Raw genomic sequence first — 15819 nt, forward strand, 5'->3', positions numbered from 1 at the left:
CATGGATATTGCGAACATCTGCAGAGAGGAACGTGGTCTTCAGTCCACATCTTTGCTAGATATTAAGTGATTACTATCACGTCAAGAGAAGACACAAATGTGGGGAAAGTAGTTCGGCAATTCCTCGTCTGATGAGAATCCTAGTCCCAACTCTGTTGGAAACTTTATGGGAGTCTCCTAGTGTAATGGGCATGTGCAATCGTTTGAAAAAATGGTTACTCCTTGCAGCTGCTCTTTTGAGACGTTGTGTATGTTCTTTACGTGACCCACCCTCCTTCCCCTGTGCATTGAAGTTTATTATCTGAGGGGTTGTCTGCGCTTGAAATGCTACAGTGGCACAGCTGCAGAGGCACTTCAAGTATAGATGGTACTTATGCCAGTGGGAGGGATTCTCCCATCAGCATAGAGGTAATCCACCTCCCTGAGAGGCAATAGCTAGGCTTCCCTCAACCTAGTACTGTCTACACTGAGGGTTAGGTTGGCTTAACTACGTTGCTCAGGGAGTTGGATTTTTCACATTACTTAGCGACGTACCTAGGTTGACCTCACTCTTCAGTGTACACCAGATGGAAGAAGATAGGGTGGAGTCACCGCAGCCTGGTAAACCCTCTGCTCAGGCACACAGGATGTGAGTGTGTAGGAGTGGCCACCCCAGTGGGTATCTCTAGTGAAAACTCGGGCACTGATGCATGAGATGTGTACACATCTAGCATAATGGACCTATGCAACATATCTCAAAACAACAGTTACAAGAAGGTAAGTAACTGGTTTGTTTTTTTTAAAGTAGTAAATAATAAACCTTCAAGATGGAGTCAATTCTCAAACTTTTATGTTCATCAGTGTGTATTTGGATTTCCTGTAAAAAATGGCATCTTTAAACTCTGGAAACTAAAGGTGAAACTAGTGCTTAAAAATGCTGAATATATTTACCCTTGGAATAGTTTTGTAATGTTTCTGAACTGGAGTGTATTTCCTCTGTTTGCCACAGCCCCATTTTATGTTCTGATCCACAGGGGACATGTTCTGTTTAATGGGTAATGAAATCTAAACCTACATTGCATCTTTTTTTATAAACACTGCAAATTCTTAAGTCTCTGGAATACCAGCAGCACGATCTGTGGAGAAATGCAGCCCATACGCTTGGGTCTAATCTTGAGATGTGCTTGGTACCTTTCACTGCCATTTAAATCAATGAGGTGCTTAACATGGATTATTTAGTAGGTGTGAATTCTGGAGGCTGAAATGCTAGCTTGCAGTCCTCTGTTTTGATCCAAGCAGCTGGACTGACCAGCTCAAGGTGGAACATTGTGTACAGGGACAGTCTCCATGGGTTATTCCAAAGAAAAAAATGGCCATGCTCCACTCCGTTTTATGGAAATTAGTTCCTCTTGTCTCTTGAAATTTGCCAGTGAAGCCATTGCACCTGCCTTTGGTCAGTACTATGCTACAAGTGTTAAACACAGTTGTGTGTGCACAATAGTTGCATTTTGAAAATCCATTCTGATTTTTTTTCTTTTTGCTCGTGAATTTGTGTTGTATCTGAGTATCTCAGTAAAGATCATCTCTACATGCCGTTTTTGAAACCGTGCACGAGCAACACTTTTCTCTGGTGTCAAGCTCCTGTCTCATTTTCACTTCCAGTTCTTCCCCAACGGACATGCATTTGCGACTGGTTCTGATGATGCCACTTGTCGACTCTTTGACCTGCGTGCAGATCAAGAGTTAATGATGTACTCCCATGACAATATCATCTGTGGAATCACTTCTGTAGCCTTCTCAAGAAGTGGTCGTCTCTTGCTAGCTGGCTATGATGACTTCAACTGCAATGTGTGGGATACTCTGAAGGGGGAGAGAGCAGGTTGGTAAATGGTATCTGCAGTGAGTTGCAGTTCTTTTTCTTTAGCAGAATCTCAACATGGAACACATTCCACTTTCTGTAACTTTTAAACGTAAAACTAGTTCACTGGTAGTCAATGATGATACCTGCGAGTGCTGCTGAATTGTGAAATCTTCCCTGCTTCCTTTTAAAGGTCAGTTACTCAACATAAAGGTTTGTTTTTGGATTTGTATCCCTATTTTCTTGCATTTTATTTTTTCATATTTCAGATCTGGTAATAGTGATGTTTAGAAAAGGTATGTGAGGTTTTATGTTGTGTACAGTAAGTGGTTTTGTGTCTGGTTTTGGTTATAGGCACTGTCAGCACCTTTTTATTTATTTTATTAATTAAATAAATAAATATACGGGGAAAATCCAGATGTACAATATTTTAACTGTTTGGTTCAAGGGTTCAGGGCTTCCTAAGATAGGAGCTAATATTTCTTTTAAGACAAAACATAGGAGGCTACTTCTTCTGTCAGTTAATCACTCTTAACAAACAAAAAACCTCTTGCAGGATATCTTGAGGTGAATTTAACTTGAAAAGCAATGTACAAAACTTGAAAAGCTTCAGCTGTTAACCTCCTCCATCTTCTCTTCCAGGTGTCCTTGCTGGCCATGACAACCGTGTCAGCTGTTTAGGTGTTACTGATGATGGCATGGCTGTAGCTACAGGGTCTTGGGACAGTTTTCTCAGAATCTGGAATTAACTGGGAGACAAACATGTACATTCTCCATTGAGATCTGGAGAGATCAATGCTGCAGCCTATAGCTGTGAAATAACATTTCTACCTTGTATTTGCAGGTGAAGTTTTTCTATTCACTGATTATTACACAAAAAGGCTTTCTGTAAACTAGAAAAAAATCAAGTGAAGAAATAGGGGTGGGGGTGGAGAAATCACTGACTTTTAATAAGGGGCCAGGCCAGCACACATAATCATGGTGACTGAGAAACTAAGAGCCAGTCTGTTTTGTTTTTGGTGGTTTGGTTAGATTGTCCTCGAGGGATTTCTGCTTGTGTTCAAAGTCTGCTAATTCTGTACTTTTTTTTGTACATAACAGAATATACACATTATAGCAGCCAATCATGTAACATTTGTCTGTATGTAAAGAAATATGTTTGCATTTTTTAAGGAACTACATTTATAGCTTTGCATTTAACCTGAGATGTCACTTCTGAGTTTTGTAGTGGATGAACTAGATTGCTGTTTTAAACGCTTTTGTGAATTTACTGTAGATAAAGTGAAGCCAATGGTATGTATGTGTTTTTATAATGGAAGGCATTTGAATTACTACTTTTTTTTTTTAAAAAAGGCCCTGATGACCGTGGTAATACCTAGCGCCTTACTTACTCGCTTCTAGACCTATTTGTCTATTTAAGCATGGGGAATTACTCCTTCCAGTCAGTGGTTCCTGGTTCATCCGTCAGCAGCCATGGCCTCCAAGCACCAAGAGAATGTTAATGCCATTAGGTATCTATTAAAATAAGGTTTTAACACGCTGGCTTCAGCCTCTCATGTAAGTTACTTTAAGTTGAACAGAGTACCTAAGTCAAGTAACCTATTACTGTCACTAAGCGGGTGAGTGCTTTCCTTTTGACAGTGTAGTTGTAAATAAGGATTCTGATCCACTGCAAATTCCAGCTGCCATGCACTAGCAAGGTGATATTGTAGCATGGAGTTAACTGAATAGATTGAAGAAATTTTAAAAGTGTACACAAACTTGCTGTTCAACTACTACAGCAAATGAAGAGATTTAAGAGGGTTTCTCTATGAAGGCTTCCTACAAATGGTTTAGGAAATACAGTGAATCCGTTACTAGAACTGCAAAGTTAGAGGTTTGCCCTACTATTCCACAACAGACTATGCTTGTCTTGTGTAATCGTTGAAGTGACCATGTTATCTACAGTGAACAATAACATTTTTGATAATCTCTATGATCCCTCTAGAAACTTTGCACTCTAAATTTTAAATCCTGCTCGTTCATTTACAACTGCAGTGGTCTGTGCTTTGGCATCTTATTAGATGCCAATCTGCAAACTGACAGTAAATAGTCATTTCCTTTTATATGCCTGATCTTGATAGGATTCACTTATAAAATGAAAGGCACCAAGAGCACTTGAACTAGTAAGCATTTTCTTAGTGTGTAGGTATGACAAATCATATGACTCAAATCCATTTGAAACTACCCATGAAGATCACTTAACTGGTGCTGGCAGCGTGTCCATGTTTGGTGGATGTCCCTGGGGGGAATCTGAGTTGGGCATGAAAGTACCTGATACTTTCAGGAAAGGGCCATTCTCTGTTGGCTTCTTGTAAGTGCTTTATTTTAAATGTGTGTATTTAAATAAATTACCATAAAGCTGAAAGTTAATGTTAATCTGTTGCCTCCACCTGAAGGTGTGATGTGTCCAAATGTCCCTGGGTCAGTTTGTGAACATAAGTGCCCAGCATTTTGTAATATGAAAAGAGATTGTTGCTGAGACCACTGTTTGTGAAGTTTCTACCACTTGTCATTCTAATTTCAGTACTTCCGGACTGTGCCTGTAAATATGCCATGTTTACAATGGTGGAGGTGCCAATCAGTGTGCCAACTGTAGTAAATTCAGTATCCGTTAAAAAAGCACATCCCGTGCTGGAGCAGTATACACTTACTAAAGGCAGATCATGGTGTTGGACCAAAATCATGTTATGCTGTAGATCACAGAAACTCCTTTGCATTTTCTTTTCAGCAAGATTATTTTGTTTTCTAATCTGTTTGCAGAATTATTTATGGAATATTTGTATCTTTTTCCAAGATGGCAGCTCTTTGAGGTCAGGCAGAACACTTGATACTTTTTAATGGTGCCTTTGATTTTTAAACTTGCAGCTGCTTCTGGTTTGAGTGAATCATTCTGAAAATTTGCTAGTAAACTCTTAGAGGAAAAATTTTAATTACTAAATAGTTTCTCATTAAAGGTGCATCTTTAAGCTTCCTAGTTGTCAGTGTTGTAAAGAGACTTCCCATACTTGCAATTAAATATCTCACTATTTCCCTTTATACTGCAGCATAGATGTCTGCTGTCTAACTCTTAAGTAAGTCAGATTTCTAAAAGGGTAACGGGAGCGTACACCTGGGGCGAATGTGCACCAAAACGGTGGCTACTGTTGGAGTCCTGGTATAAGTCTCTTTTGGATTGTGTTGCTTTTTTTAAAAAGCATTTATAGTAGTGGGACATTTATTACATCTTGAACTGAGGCAATATAATGGGCCTATATGAGCTATTTCAGTTTTCTTAAGCATTGCTTATGGGTGAATTTTCAAGATGGTACACTCATTAAGACACAGCTTAATTTTAAACTAAGCACCAAATCCCATCTTCTGCTACATACCACCATTTGCAGGTTTTACTTGAAAGCTTTCATCCAGACTCCTGCATCTCAAAGAAAATGTCTCCATGGGGATTTTTAGACTAAAAGATGTGTACCTGTAGCTTAATATAAGCTCAGATGTGCAGGGTTGTGTAGTTTAACTGTTCACGTGATGGTGAACAAGTTTAATACATGTAGTGGATTTTACAGCACAGTGGGGTACACGTTAAACTGTTGTGAAAAGTTTACCACTGCCAAACTGTAGAGCTACTTAATTTCAAATAAGTTATGTGGTTACAAAAATATGTACTAGATTTTGGAATTAGTAATACTTAAGTTATGACCATTGTGCCAAAAATTTGTAATGGCTAGGAAAGTAACCTTTTTCCAGTCTTCATTCTAATAGTAAATCAGTGTTTAAATGTACTTTAAAAGAAGTAGTGTAGCAAGAATGTAATTGGTTGAAGCTGTAACTTGGAAATATGTGCCTCATATGAAATTACAGATTTCTTTAATTCAGGTACAACTGCTGTCAACTGTTTTTTTAAAGGCTGATTGGTGAAGGATACTGACCAAGCAAACTTCCAGTTTCAACTTGCTCCCATGTATACTCAGCCTTTATCACTTTATTAGAAAAAATGCTGGGTGAGATTCTAGAAACCACAAAAAGCTTCAACATTGCTAATGTACATTTACTTAGTATGGGTAATGTGTGTACCTTGTTTCAACCATCTCTAGACTTTTCTCCTAAATGTCATTACCATCTGCCTTGCTGAATGTCACATACTGTTAAGTATCTGACAGAACTGCTGGTTCAATAATCCATTTGGAGTAGAAAAACTCATTAGAACTGCTTTCTTCTGAGGAGAGTTTGACTCTGATTTGGCAGTGCTGAACTGACATACCAGCTAGTCCTCATGTGCATACTGTAATGCGTGGATTGGAAATAGATAACTCTTTAATGCAGTTAATGTAACCCACTTGTCCCATCATGGAGTTCACATTACTTTAGGGTGTAATGAAAGTATTGGGAAAAACATTCCAAGAGTGCTTAGTCTTTCCTCTTTGAGGACACTGTCACCTCCACTAGATTTAGTGCTGTGCTTTAAAATGTTGGTGAGAATAGGTATTGGCTAATTCAGATAGTTGGTATGAAATGATTGTGTAGCAGAATGACAGATTTTGAGATAGCATTTCCTGTAAAAGTAATTAAGCATGGGTTGATGGTGCACTTTGTATACAGTAATCTGGCATGCATGCTGGTAAAACTACTTCCTACACTTCGGAGGCACCACGAGCCTTTTTATCCAATTGCTGGTTGTGTAAAATACATGCAGAATGTTAATGCAGTGTTGTTATGGTAAATGTGTGAACAGTGTTAATAATTGATTATAACTGATAACCGATTAAATGTGCCTGACATTCTTATACCACACAGTATGTTTAGGTTTTGACTAATATGGACTTCAGTGGAATAGTTTTAGATATATTTCAAGCCTTTGTTTTACTTACACAATGGTGCTCTTATTTGTTTCTCCTTTTTAAAAAAAAAAAAATCTGAACACTTGTACTACATTTTACATCCAAAGGAGTCCAAAACGAATTTCTTTTCAACATGCTTGACTTAGTTTGGCACTTAGCTCTGATTGCCCAGCATTTCTCATCTAATGGTTTTAATGTCACTTGTTGCTGACTACTTTGATGGAAAACTTCAGTAATATTACCAATTATGAAGTGATTCTGCACTGCCTTTGGATTGTGTATGTATTCAGAAACAGTCTTAAACCTTTTTATTTAAGCTAATTCAAAACAGGGACTTGTGCCACTTGTTCTATAACAGGGCTGTTATATAGACTTCCCTGTTTTAAAAAAAAATCACTTGCTATGAACTCTGTTTATAGCTTCCCCATTCCCCCCCCCCCCCCCCATGGATCTTTTCTTTGTATTTGTACAGTGGCTCAGTGAAAGATGTTGCCATGAGTTGATATTGTAACCAATAAACAAGTGCTTTTAACCAGACTTGCTGTGGTGTGTATATTTATTTAACAACCTTCCTTCTACCATGACAATCTTATAAAGACAAATACCCTGGTGCAGAGGTATTTAGGTGGCTGTGGGAATTTTCCTACTAAAATTTCCAGCATACATTTAAAATATGCGCTATATACCTTAATGAACTTTTGTCTTAAATGTAATTTTTATGGCTTAGTTATCATTCAAATTCTGACACACACAGCACTGCCTCATCTATAAATTGAATGTACTACTAAAGGCATCTTGAAAATGCTACACAGCAAATCCCAACACTACTGTAGTCCATGGGATCTTTGTTTCAAAAAAATGCACTTCAGCAATGACTGGAGCACCTAGCCTTTGTTTCAGAATGGCATTCTGGATTTAGCATTTCTATTTTATAATTCTTTAGGCAAGCATAGTCCATTTCCCTCTTAAACAATACTACTTTCTGCTGCAATATCAAAGGGGAAATGAAGGGGCTTTGCAATCCAAGCATTAGAAAATGAGCAGAATCTTTAATGAAAAGGACAAGTTCAGTGTGTAAACCCTTAGCCTGACTTCCTTTTATATATAAAGGAATGCAGTTGCTCTCTACAAATTGAGACAAAATAGCCATGTACATTAATCGTCCCTGTTAACTCCTCTTTTCTGGGAACAGCAGCTGCCCGTCCTAACATTTGAGTTTAAGTTGACTTTTCTGCCACTATTTGCATTAATTTTTAAATACTGTTCAGAAGCAGGATGGAAGTGGTAGCAGGAAATCCTCAGCCATATATACCCCACCTTAAATGAGGGGGAACTAGGTAATCTGTAGGGAGCAGCTGTTACATCAAGCAATGAAGGAGCAGTCTCCTTCCTTTTATCGGACATACTCCTTCTGAAGAACCACACTAACACTTTACCTCCAATAGAAAGAATTCTGAATTTTATTTCCACAGCTACCATCTTGGTCATTCACTTGATGTCTTTCAACAAAACTCTAGGGAACACCAGTAAGTGGCTGTCATGAAGTAAATCAGAATTTCCACAAAAGTAGAAACAAGCAACCTTGAATTACACAGGTCTCATGCTTTAGAACAGTTTCTGTAATAACCAATACAAGATGCAGATAAAACAGCATCTTCTGCTACACACTGCTTGTGAATGGGGTCAAGTTTAAAATGAGGAATAGTGCATCATCTCTTACCAACTACATTAGTCAACTCATCTGCCAAACTAAATTATCAGTAAGTTAAAGGGGCAGTATTTCTTCCTCCCCCACAAATTAAACCAGTCTAGAAATACTCTCAAAAAATAAACTACTTATAAATACATTTGCAACTCTTCCCCTCACATAATTTCTGTACATTTAACCAGCTGGGCTGCAGCCCATCTTCACAGCTCATATCATTAGCATACTCCCACACCAATGAGGAAAATCAATACCCTGAAACACTTCCAATAGCATGCAGCATACCCAGCTTCTAAGCAATCACTTCCTGCTTTTTAAAATAAAGTATCATGAGTAGGTCTTAAAAAACATAGTGCATTTCATTAGCCCTTTCTTGTAAATTAGTGAAAAATCCCAGCAAGTACTCATGCAACAATAAAAATCTGGGGCCTTAAGCTACCACAGTAACAGGCACACGAGTTTGGTTTTAAACCTGATTGTGCAGCATTTATCAAGGATATATAAATATTCTGAAAGGCTTTCATTATCTAAAATACTTTTTAAAAGTCTGTTTATAAAATACAGGTGAAATTGCACATGATCTGCATCAGGAAGCACTTGGGCATCCTTGCTAGCATCTATTGAAGGTCCCTGGCTTACAACCACCCTTTAAAAGCTGATTAAGATGGAAACATCCACACACAAAGCTAGAACAGAGGGAACTAGTGGCCAAGATTTAAAAAACAAAACACATACCTGCAGGTGGCAGGTAAAGAACAATTCAGGAACTTGAAATACAATAGCCAAGATAGTGCCTAAACAATTGGTCTGAGAAGGAAGCAAGCAATATGGTAAATATTGTTTGTTTCCCAAATGTATGCAGTCTGAAGAGCAATTCAATTTATAATGCTCACAGCAGAACATGGCAGGTATTCATGATGTAGTGAGAGAAATCTTTGAAGGCTAGGCTACAGCCCTTGCCCAGGTGCTTAGATAAAAACTTTAATCCCTTATCCCAAACTATGCAAAAATTCAGCTGAGTGTAGACCAACTGTATAGCAGAAGTCCCCCTGTTTGGTGTAGGTAGAGGCTTGCATGCTGCACATGACAGTCATCTGAACTTTACACATTAACTTACTTTGGTTTTCAATATTCCTGTTACTACAGCGTGAGGAACACTGCCATTCCATCACTGCAGCTTGCTTGAATTTTTAAAGCTTTCCAAAATACCTAGAGGGAATCAAGTTTATACAAATAAAAATGGCAGGTCTATCTATAAACTAACAGAAGTAGGGTAACGGCAGCCCAGCCCCATTGATTTTATCTGAATTCAAAATCTAAAGAAGCACTTTTGGGCTGCTAGAGCTGTTCACCTAATATTTTCATTCATAAAACAAATCTGAAAAAATCAGCATCTAGAGAACTGGGAGACATTGATACTGATTTGAGGAAGAGAAGGAATAACAGATTAACTCCCAGATGCCAGGAAGGTGGGATTTGCCACTGGTAAATACTAAAACAAAATAATACTGGGTTGTTGTTTTTTTTATTTTAAGTCACCAGAGTAAATATAAATGATCATTTTGCTCTTGCAAAATTTCTCTTCACCACAGCTTTTAGATACAGTTCATTGTAAAAATGTGAACTGGGTGTTACAGTATCTGACAAGTATAATCAAAGTAATTTTAAAAATGTCATTTCATGTGACTCCACAGGGGAGCAATGTGTCATTCTATAATTTTGTCCTACAGGCAGTTACCCAAGGAAGCCAGCAGTGAAAAGAGATTGGTCTATTTATTCTGCTGAAGAAAATGCTTTGTAAAAACATCCAGCTCATTTTCAAGGTGAATGGCTTTGTTTCTGTAAAACAAACAAGAGAAAAGTGATTGATTCACCTGCATGCATCCAAACTCTCACAAGAGTCTTCAGCCTCTTTACTTTTTAGGAATGAAATGCAGGACACAAGCAATCTTACTTAGACCACCTGACTCAGAAGAGCACTGTAACGAGTGCTTATGTGCTCTGCCCAGTCAGGGTCCATCTACACTGCAAACAAAACTAAAAACACTGCTCTCCCCCCCCCCCCGCAGCAGCAGCAAATCTCAAAGCCCAGATCAACTGACTTGGGCTTGCACTATGGGGGTAGCAGTGTAGTTTCCAGTGAGGGGGGTGGGGTCTCAGAACTCAGACTCCAGCCTGAGCAGGAACATCTCCATTATTATTTTGAGCCCCATGACCCTGCATCAGTTGATTCAGGCTCTGAGACTTGCTGCAGTGTTGTGGTTTTTTTGCAGTGTAGACATACTTTTAAACCTCAGGATGCTGCTAATCTGAGTATATAACACCTTAGAGAAAGGGTAGTTCCTACGTGTTCACAAAGGCATGAGGAATCACTGCTAGAAGGGATGATGGATTTCTCCTGGCTGGGAACAAGAAAAACCCCACCATCCCTTGTAGCTCTGCCTCTCCCAGTTCCTGTCTACACTAGCAAAACTTTCTAAAAAGTCTCACCCTTGCTACCACCCTTCAGCATCTCTGCTGGCACCATAGATGGACTGGCAATGCTTTCAATGCCATTCCATTAGAGAAGCCCATGTAGGGTTACACAACAACAGGTTAAAAACCCATCTGAATTGTTTACACTAGGGCTCCTGTAGCTAATGCTGGTTGAGATAAACCCCTTTTAACTGACATTTTTAGAAAATGGCCCTAGCGGAGCCAGGGACTCAGCCCGAGGACAGTGTGCAGCACACAATGGCAAGCCATGGGCAGAGAGAAACAGACACAAAGCCAAATGTTGCCCCCTTGGCTGCTAGGTGAGGAGACAACAGGGTGCATTGTCACCCTGCTGGACGGGGTTGGGGTCCGCTGGACCTGGGAAGGCATCTCCAAAAGAGAAAGGGGCCCTGCTTGGATGAGCGAGAAGAGAGGTGATGAAATACAGGAGCTGAATTTATCCTGCTCCCAGCCCCAGCTAAGGGTATTCCTATGGAGAGAGCTTTGTACCGAAGACCTGCTTAGGAACTCATGCCCCATCTCCAAAGGAACAAAAGCTTCTCAGGTAGGGAAGTGACCTGCATTGTTGGAGCTTGATAAAGTACTCTTGAGAAATCTATTTTTACTGGGCAGAGAAGGAGAAGATCAACATGAGGATGGGGTGATTTTTTTTAGACTTTACCCACATCCCCCAGACAAAACACAACTGGCTAACATAACTTTCAAAGAACACAACTGCTGCTATTGGTGTACTAGCATAGCTGCAGGAACTAGGGATGCGGGGGGGATGACAACACCCCAGCCCCAGCTGTGGCCTCAGTCTTGGCCCCCTTACTCCTGTCTAGGTGCCCCCCCAGAGACACGGCCCTGCTCCTGGCTCCAGTTCGGGGGTGGGTGGGGCTGGCTTTCAGCACCCCTCCATTCAAAGCATTTCAGTGCCACTGTGTACGAGGCAAGAAGATTATATATAATCTTGGCCCGACTGAAGTCCATGGCAAAACTCCCATTGACTTCAGTGGAGCCAGGATTTCAGCCTCTCTCTAGCTGGCTAGTTCAAGATTTCTCCCTTAAGCAACTGGCTGAGTCAATACAAAAGGATCATTACCTTAGGTGCTTTGAGTTACTCTGTATTTTCTCTAACTGATCTATTTCTTTGGACAGCCTTGCAATTTCTTCTTCCAGATTTTTCTGAGTAACGTCGACTTGCTGACACAGTCGAGCAAAGGTAGTGGCCATTTCTCTAAAGGAAAACAAGTTTGTAATTATAGTTTACCATACCTCGTGTTACACGACACTTCAGAGTCCATGGGTAGAATAATGCAATCAGAACAGCCACCAACTGCTATACACAAGTGCATAAAGAAAGACAGCAGGAGGAAGAATGAGCAAAGGGACTCTTCAAAAATCAGTAGAACAGGGACACTGCGGTGGTGGCATTTTTAGGGTCATTAAAAAAATAATACAAAATAGACCTCGTTTTAAATACATGCTGATGTTGCTACTGCCAGCTTCTGACTCCAAAGCTGGAGACTGTTCTCAGAGTAGTGGATTTTTGCTATTAACTTGGGGGTAGATTCACAAAGGGATGTAGGTGTTGCAATGCCTGACTCCTAAGTGTCCTGCTGCTTAGTGGAATTCTCAGCTCCGAGTTAGGTGCCCAGGCTTCCCAAACAATGCAGGAGAAGAGTTAGATGCCTAACAAATGGATTCTCAGAATCAAGTTGCTGAGCAGGGAGCCACCTAAATTAGCTAAGAACGAAATGCAGTGGCCTGGATTCAGGCTTAGGCCTAGATTCACAAGGGAATTGGGGTGCCTGACAGGCTGAAGGGAGGTGCCTATCTATGCTTGGGATTCTCAGCTGTGAAGCCTCTCCTGGAGTTGGGCACCTAAGTCAAATCAGCCCAGGGGAAGTGGGGTGGGGGCAGGAGGGCAGAAAGAGAGAGAGAAAGAGGGAGGCTCTCTAGCCAATATCCCAATGGTTAGAGCACTCATCTGGGATGTGGAAACCCAGATTAAAATCCCTGCTCTACCTGATTTGGGGCAGGGGATTGTACTTAGGTCTCTTACCTGCCAGGTGAGTGCCCTGACCACTTTGGCTTTTAGAACCTTAACCAGTTTGACTATACAGGCAGTGTTCTGAAAGGACTGCTTCCCTCACTCCTCAGGTGACCATATGTCTCTGTTCTACTCTGTTCTCAGGTTATTGATTATTCTGGAATGGGTGTCTCTCGAGCTCTCCATTTTGTATAATAATTAAATAGCCATTGGACAAGAGATAAAGGGAGTGACTTGACAGCTTGGTGGTTAGGATTCTCACTTGAACGGGATTCTCCCACCTCCAAATCAGGCAGAGGAGGGATTCAAACTTGGATCTCCCACATCACAAGTGAGTGCCTTAGCTGCCAGGCTATGGGGTATTCTGGGGACACCCACCACCTGTGTTATGTGTGAGGCATGATCCGATAGGGGTACTCTGAGCACACTTCCTGCATCAGGACGACAGGTGAGAGAATACCTCATTTGAGAAAACCACAGGGACTTTGCCATGAGTGAAGGCTGTGAGCAACTAGTTAGCTGTGGGGAAGCATCGAGCCTTTAGGCACTGTTCCCACCACTAGGCATGTGCAAAGCTGTTGGACTTAAGCACTTACGCCTAAGTAGCTTTCTCAATCTAGCCCTTAGCATCTGAATGAGTTTATCGTAAAACACCTAACAAAGTGTCACCAACATTCAAATTGAGCAAACCAACAGCTTTGATAGGGTCTACATTCATTTGACTTTTCTCATCGCTTCAAACCCTGTTCACCACGTTTAACACTCCTTCCACTAACTGACTGTCCCTGGTAAATACAGAGCCAGTTCTGCTTGGAACAGCAATATTGAACAAACATTTTGATAGATTAAATGAAAAACCAGGACAATTCAAACGGGCTCAAAAGATGTTCCCGGGATATCAGGACATCTTACAAAACCTCCAGGACTGTCCCGATAGCACAGAGACATATGGTCACTTGAGGAATGAGGGAAGCAGTCCTTTCAGAACACTGAACATAGTGAAACTAGTTAAGATTCTAAAAGCCAAGCCATCCTGAGTCTTAAGTGATTCACTGTTAGTGAAAAGGATGTGACTATGACTGCCCATAAGAACAGAGCCAAACTTTCATATTTATATAGTAAGCTGCTTGACAAAGAAACTGCCTATAGAGATTGAGAATCATTCTTGATCTTCAGACAGATACAAGTTAGGGGTAAGCATTACACATTCTGCTGTTTTGCCAGGGTAAGTGAAGTTATCAGGCACAAATTAACTGTATGATTTCAAATAATTATGCTGTAATACCCATATGAGTTGTCTCTTGTTATTGTGTAAATCCCCCATTTATCCAAAAGAAAACAGACCATTTAAAAGGGCATCTTAAAGGCAAGACAAAAGGCTTAAATGTTACAGGCCAAATTCATCCCTGGCATAACTTAATTGACTTCAGCCCGATTTAGATAGAATTACGCTAGGCATGAATCTGTCCCATCATCCTTTTTCCATAAGGGCTTTTTATAGCACAAGTCAAAACGTCTCTGAACGATAGGAAAAGAAGGGCATTATTTTCATCTCTCAGCAACAGCACGAATATTTTTTACTGCTAAGTGCTAATGAAAATTGCATAATGTAAGTGCTTAGGTACTAAGGAAGCTTGCTGATGACTGCTCTTTAAAGTAGTCCAATTCACGTTTAAGTTGAGTAAAGAGAATAAGAACGCGCAAACCAAGGTTAACAAAACTACAGCTCCAGAAAAGTGATGCTTTTTCTGTGAAACAATATCCATAAAATTCCTTCATTAAAAATAAGCATTTTGCTAAAGGGGCTCAATCAACTTAAAAGCCACACTTCTCAGAAGTTCCCCTCCCCCCCTTTTCAACCACCACCTAAGGCTACTATAACTGAAAGAATATTTCTTTTCTCCACTTTATAGTCATTTTCTCTCTCCCCCGTAGTCAGAAAGGTAATCGTGCCTGTGTGAGGTCTTTACACTAACAGTGATGTGCAAAACAGGACTGTACAACCATAAAAATATGAAAGGGGGATTCTTTGCCACAATAGTAATCAACCCAACTTTGGCTCATTTTTTGAAATTGAATAGATTTCAAGTTGACCTTTAAACCTTCATACTTAAGCATCTTTTCAATTCTCTATTGTAACTTTCATTGATAAATACATGCACATAGATTATCCAATGAAATGTATTTCCTGTATTAGTGACTACAATGATAAGTATAATACTTACTGTTGCACTTGATGGCTGCAATTTGCACTAGTAAAACTGACAATCATCTGCAATTTTTCAGTAGCATAGTTTACAAACTGCTGTTTAAAGGCTCTCTCTTTTGCTTTAGTTGTCCAGGTTAGTTTCTCATAGAGATACAATAATCCATACATACTTAGGGAAAGACATATGAGTTTCCAGCCTACAGTTCTCCACACCTGAAAAAGAAGCATCTTTTCATGACCTGAGCGGATTATGTGACAGTAGCTCTATGGAATGTATTTTGTCAGAGTGTGGTCATAATTAGAAGAGGATAGAAAAGTGTCAACTTCCTGTTCAAGGTATTTGCTCTCTTTGTACCTTTCTGTCCGACTGGATTAACAAAATTATCATCCAGGTAGCACTGCAGAGCAACACAGCTACATAAGGAGCTAGAGTCTCTTCACCTTGTGCATCAGCTGCAGAACTGTTTAGCTAGATTCATATTACAGAATCTTGATTGCTAGAGATAAAGTAAGAGGCAGAAAGCAAAGCTCTCAGCAATTCCAAATTGAGCCTGACAAAAAAAATCAAATAAATTTTATAATTTAGAAACGGAGCACATTTATATGGAATAAATATAGGCTCCATCATGACCCTACTCAGCCAGTTTTCTTATTACATACTTACTA

The 15819-nt window shown here is 39.9% G+C and overlaps 2 protein-coding genes across 2 annotated transcripts in view; one reads left to right on the forward strand and one right to left on the reverse strand.

Moving 5' to 3' along the window:
* The window catches only part of GNB4 (G protein subunit beta 4), a 54587-nt gene extending 47342 nt beyond the window's left edge, over positions 1 to 7245 (forward strand). The window contains exons 9-10 of the mRNA XM_073359318.2: positions 1642 to 1858; positions 2480 to 7245. Coding sequence (XP_073215419.1) covers positions 1642 to 1858; positions 2480 to 2586 — 324 coding nt within the window. The 3' untranslated portion in view covers positions 2587 to 7245. The remainder of the gene's footprint in view (positions 1 to 1641; positions 1859 to 2479) is intronic.
* The window catches only part of LOC140917150 (mitofusin-1-like), an 80758-nt gene continuing 66353 nt past the window's right edge, over positions 1415 to 15819 (reverse strand). Inside the window, 3 exon segments of the mRNA XM_073359322.2 lie at positions 1415 to 10252; positions 11994 to 12128; positions 15170 to 15366. Of these exon segments, the coding sequence (XP_073215423.1) occupies positions 10183 to 10252; positions 11994 to 12128; positions 15170 to 15366 (402 nt within the window). The 3' untranslated portion in view covers positions 1415 to 10182.

Source organism: Lepidochelys kempii, chromosome 9, assembly GCF_965140285.1.
Source record: "Lepidochelys kempii isolate rLepKem1 chromosome 9, rLepKem1.hap1, whole genome shotgun sequence".
NCBI lineage: Eukaryota > Metazoa > Chordata > Testudines > Cheloniidae > Lepidochelys > Lepidochelys kempii.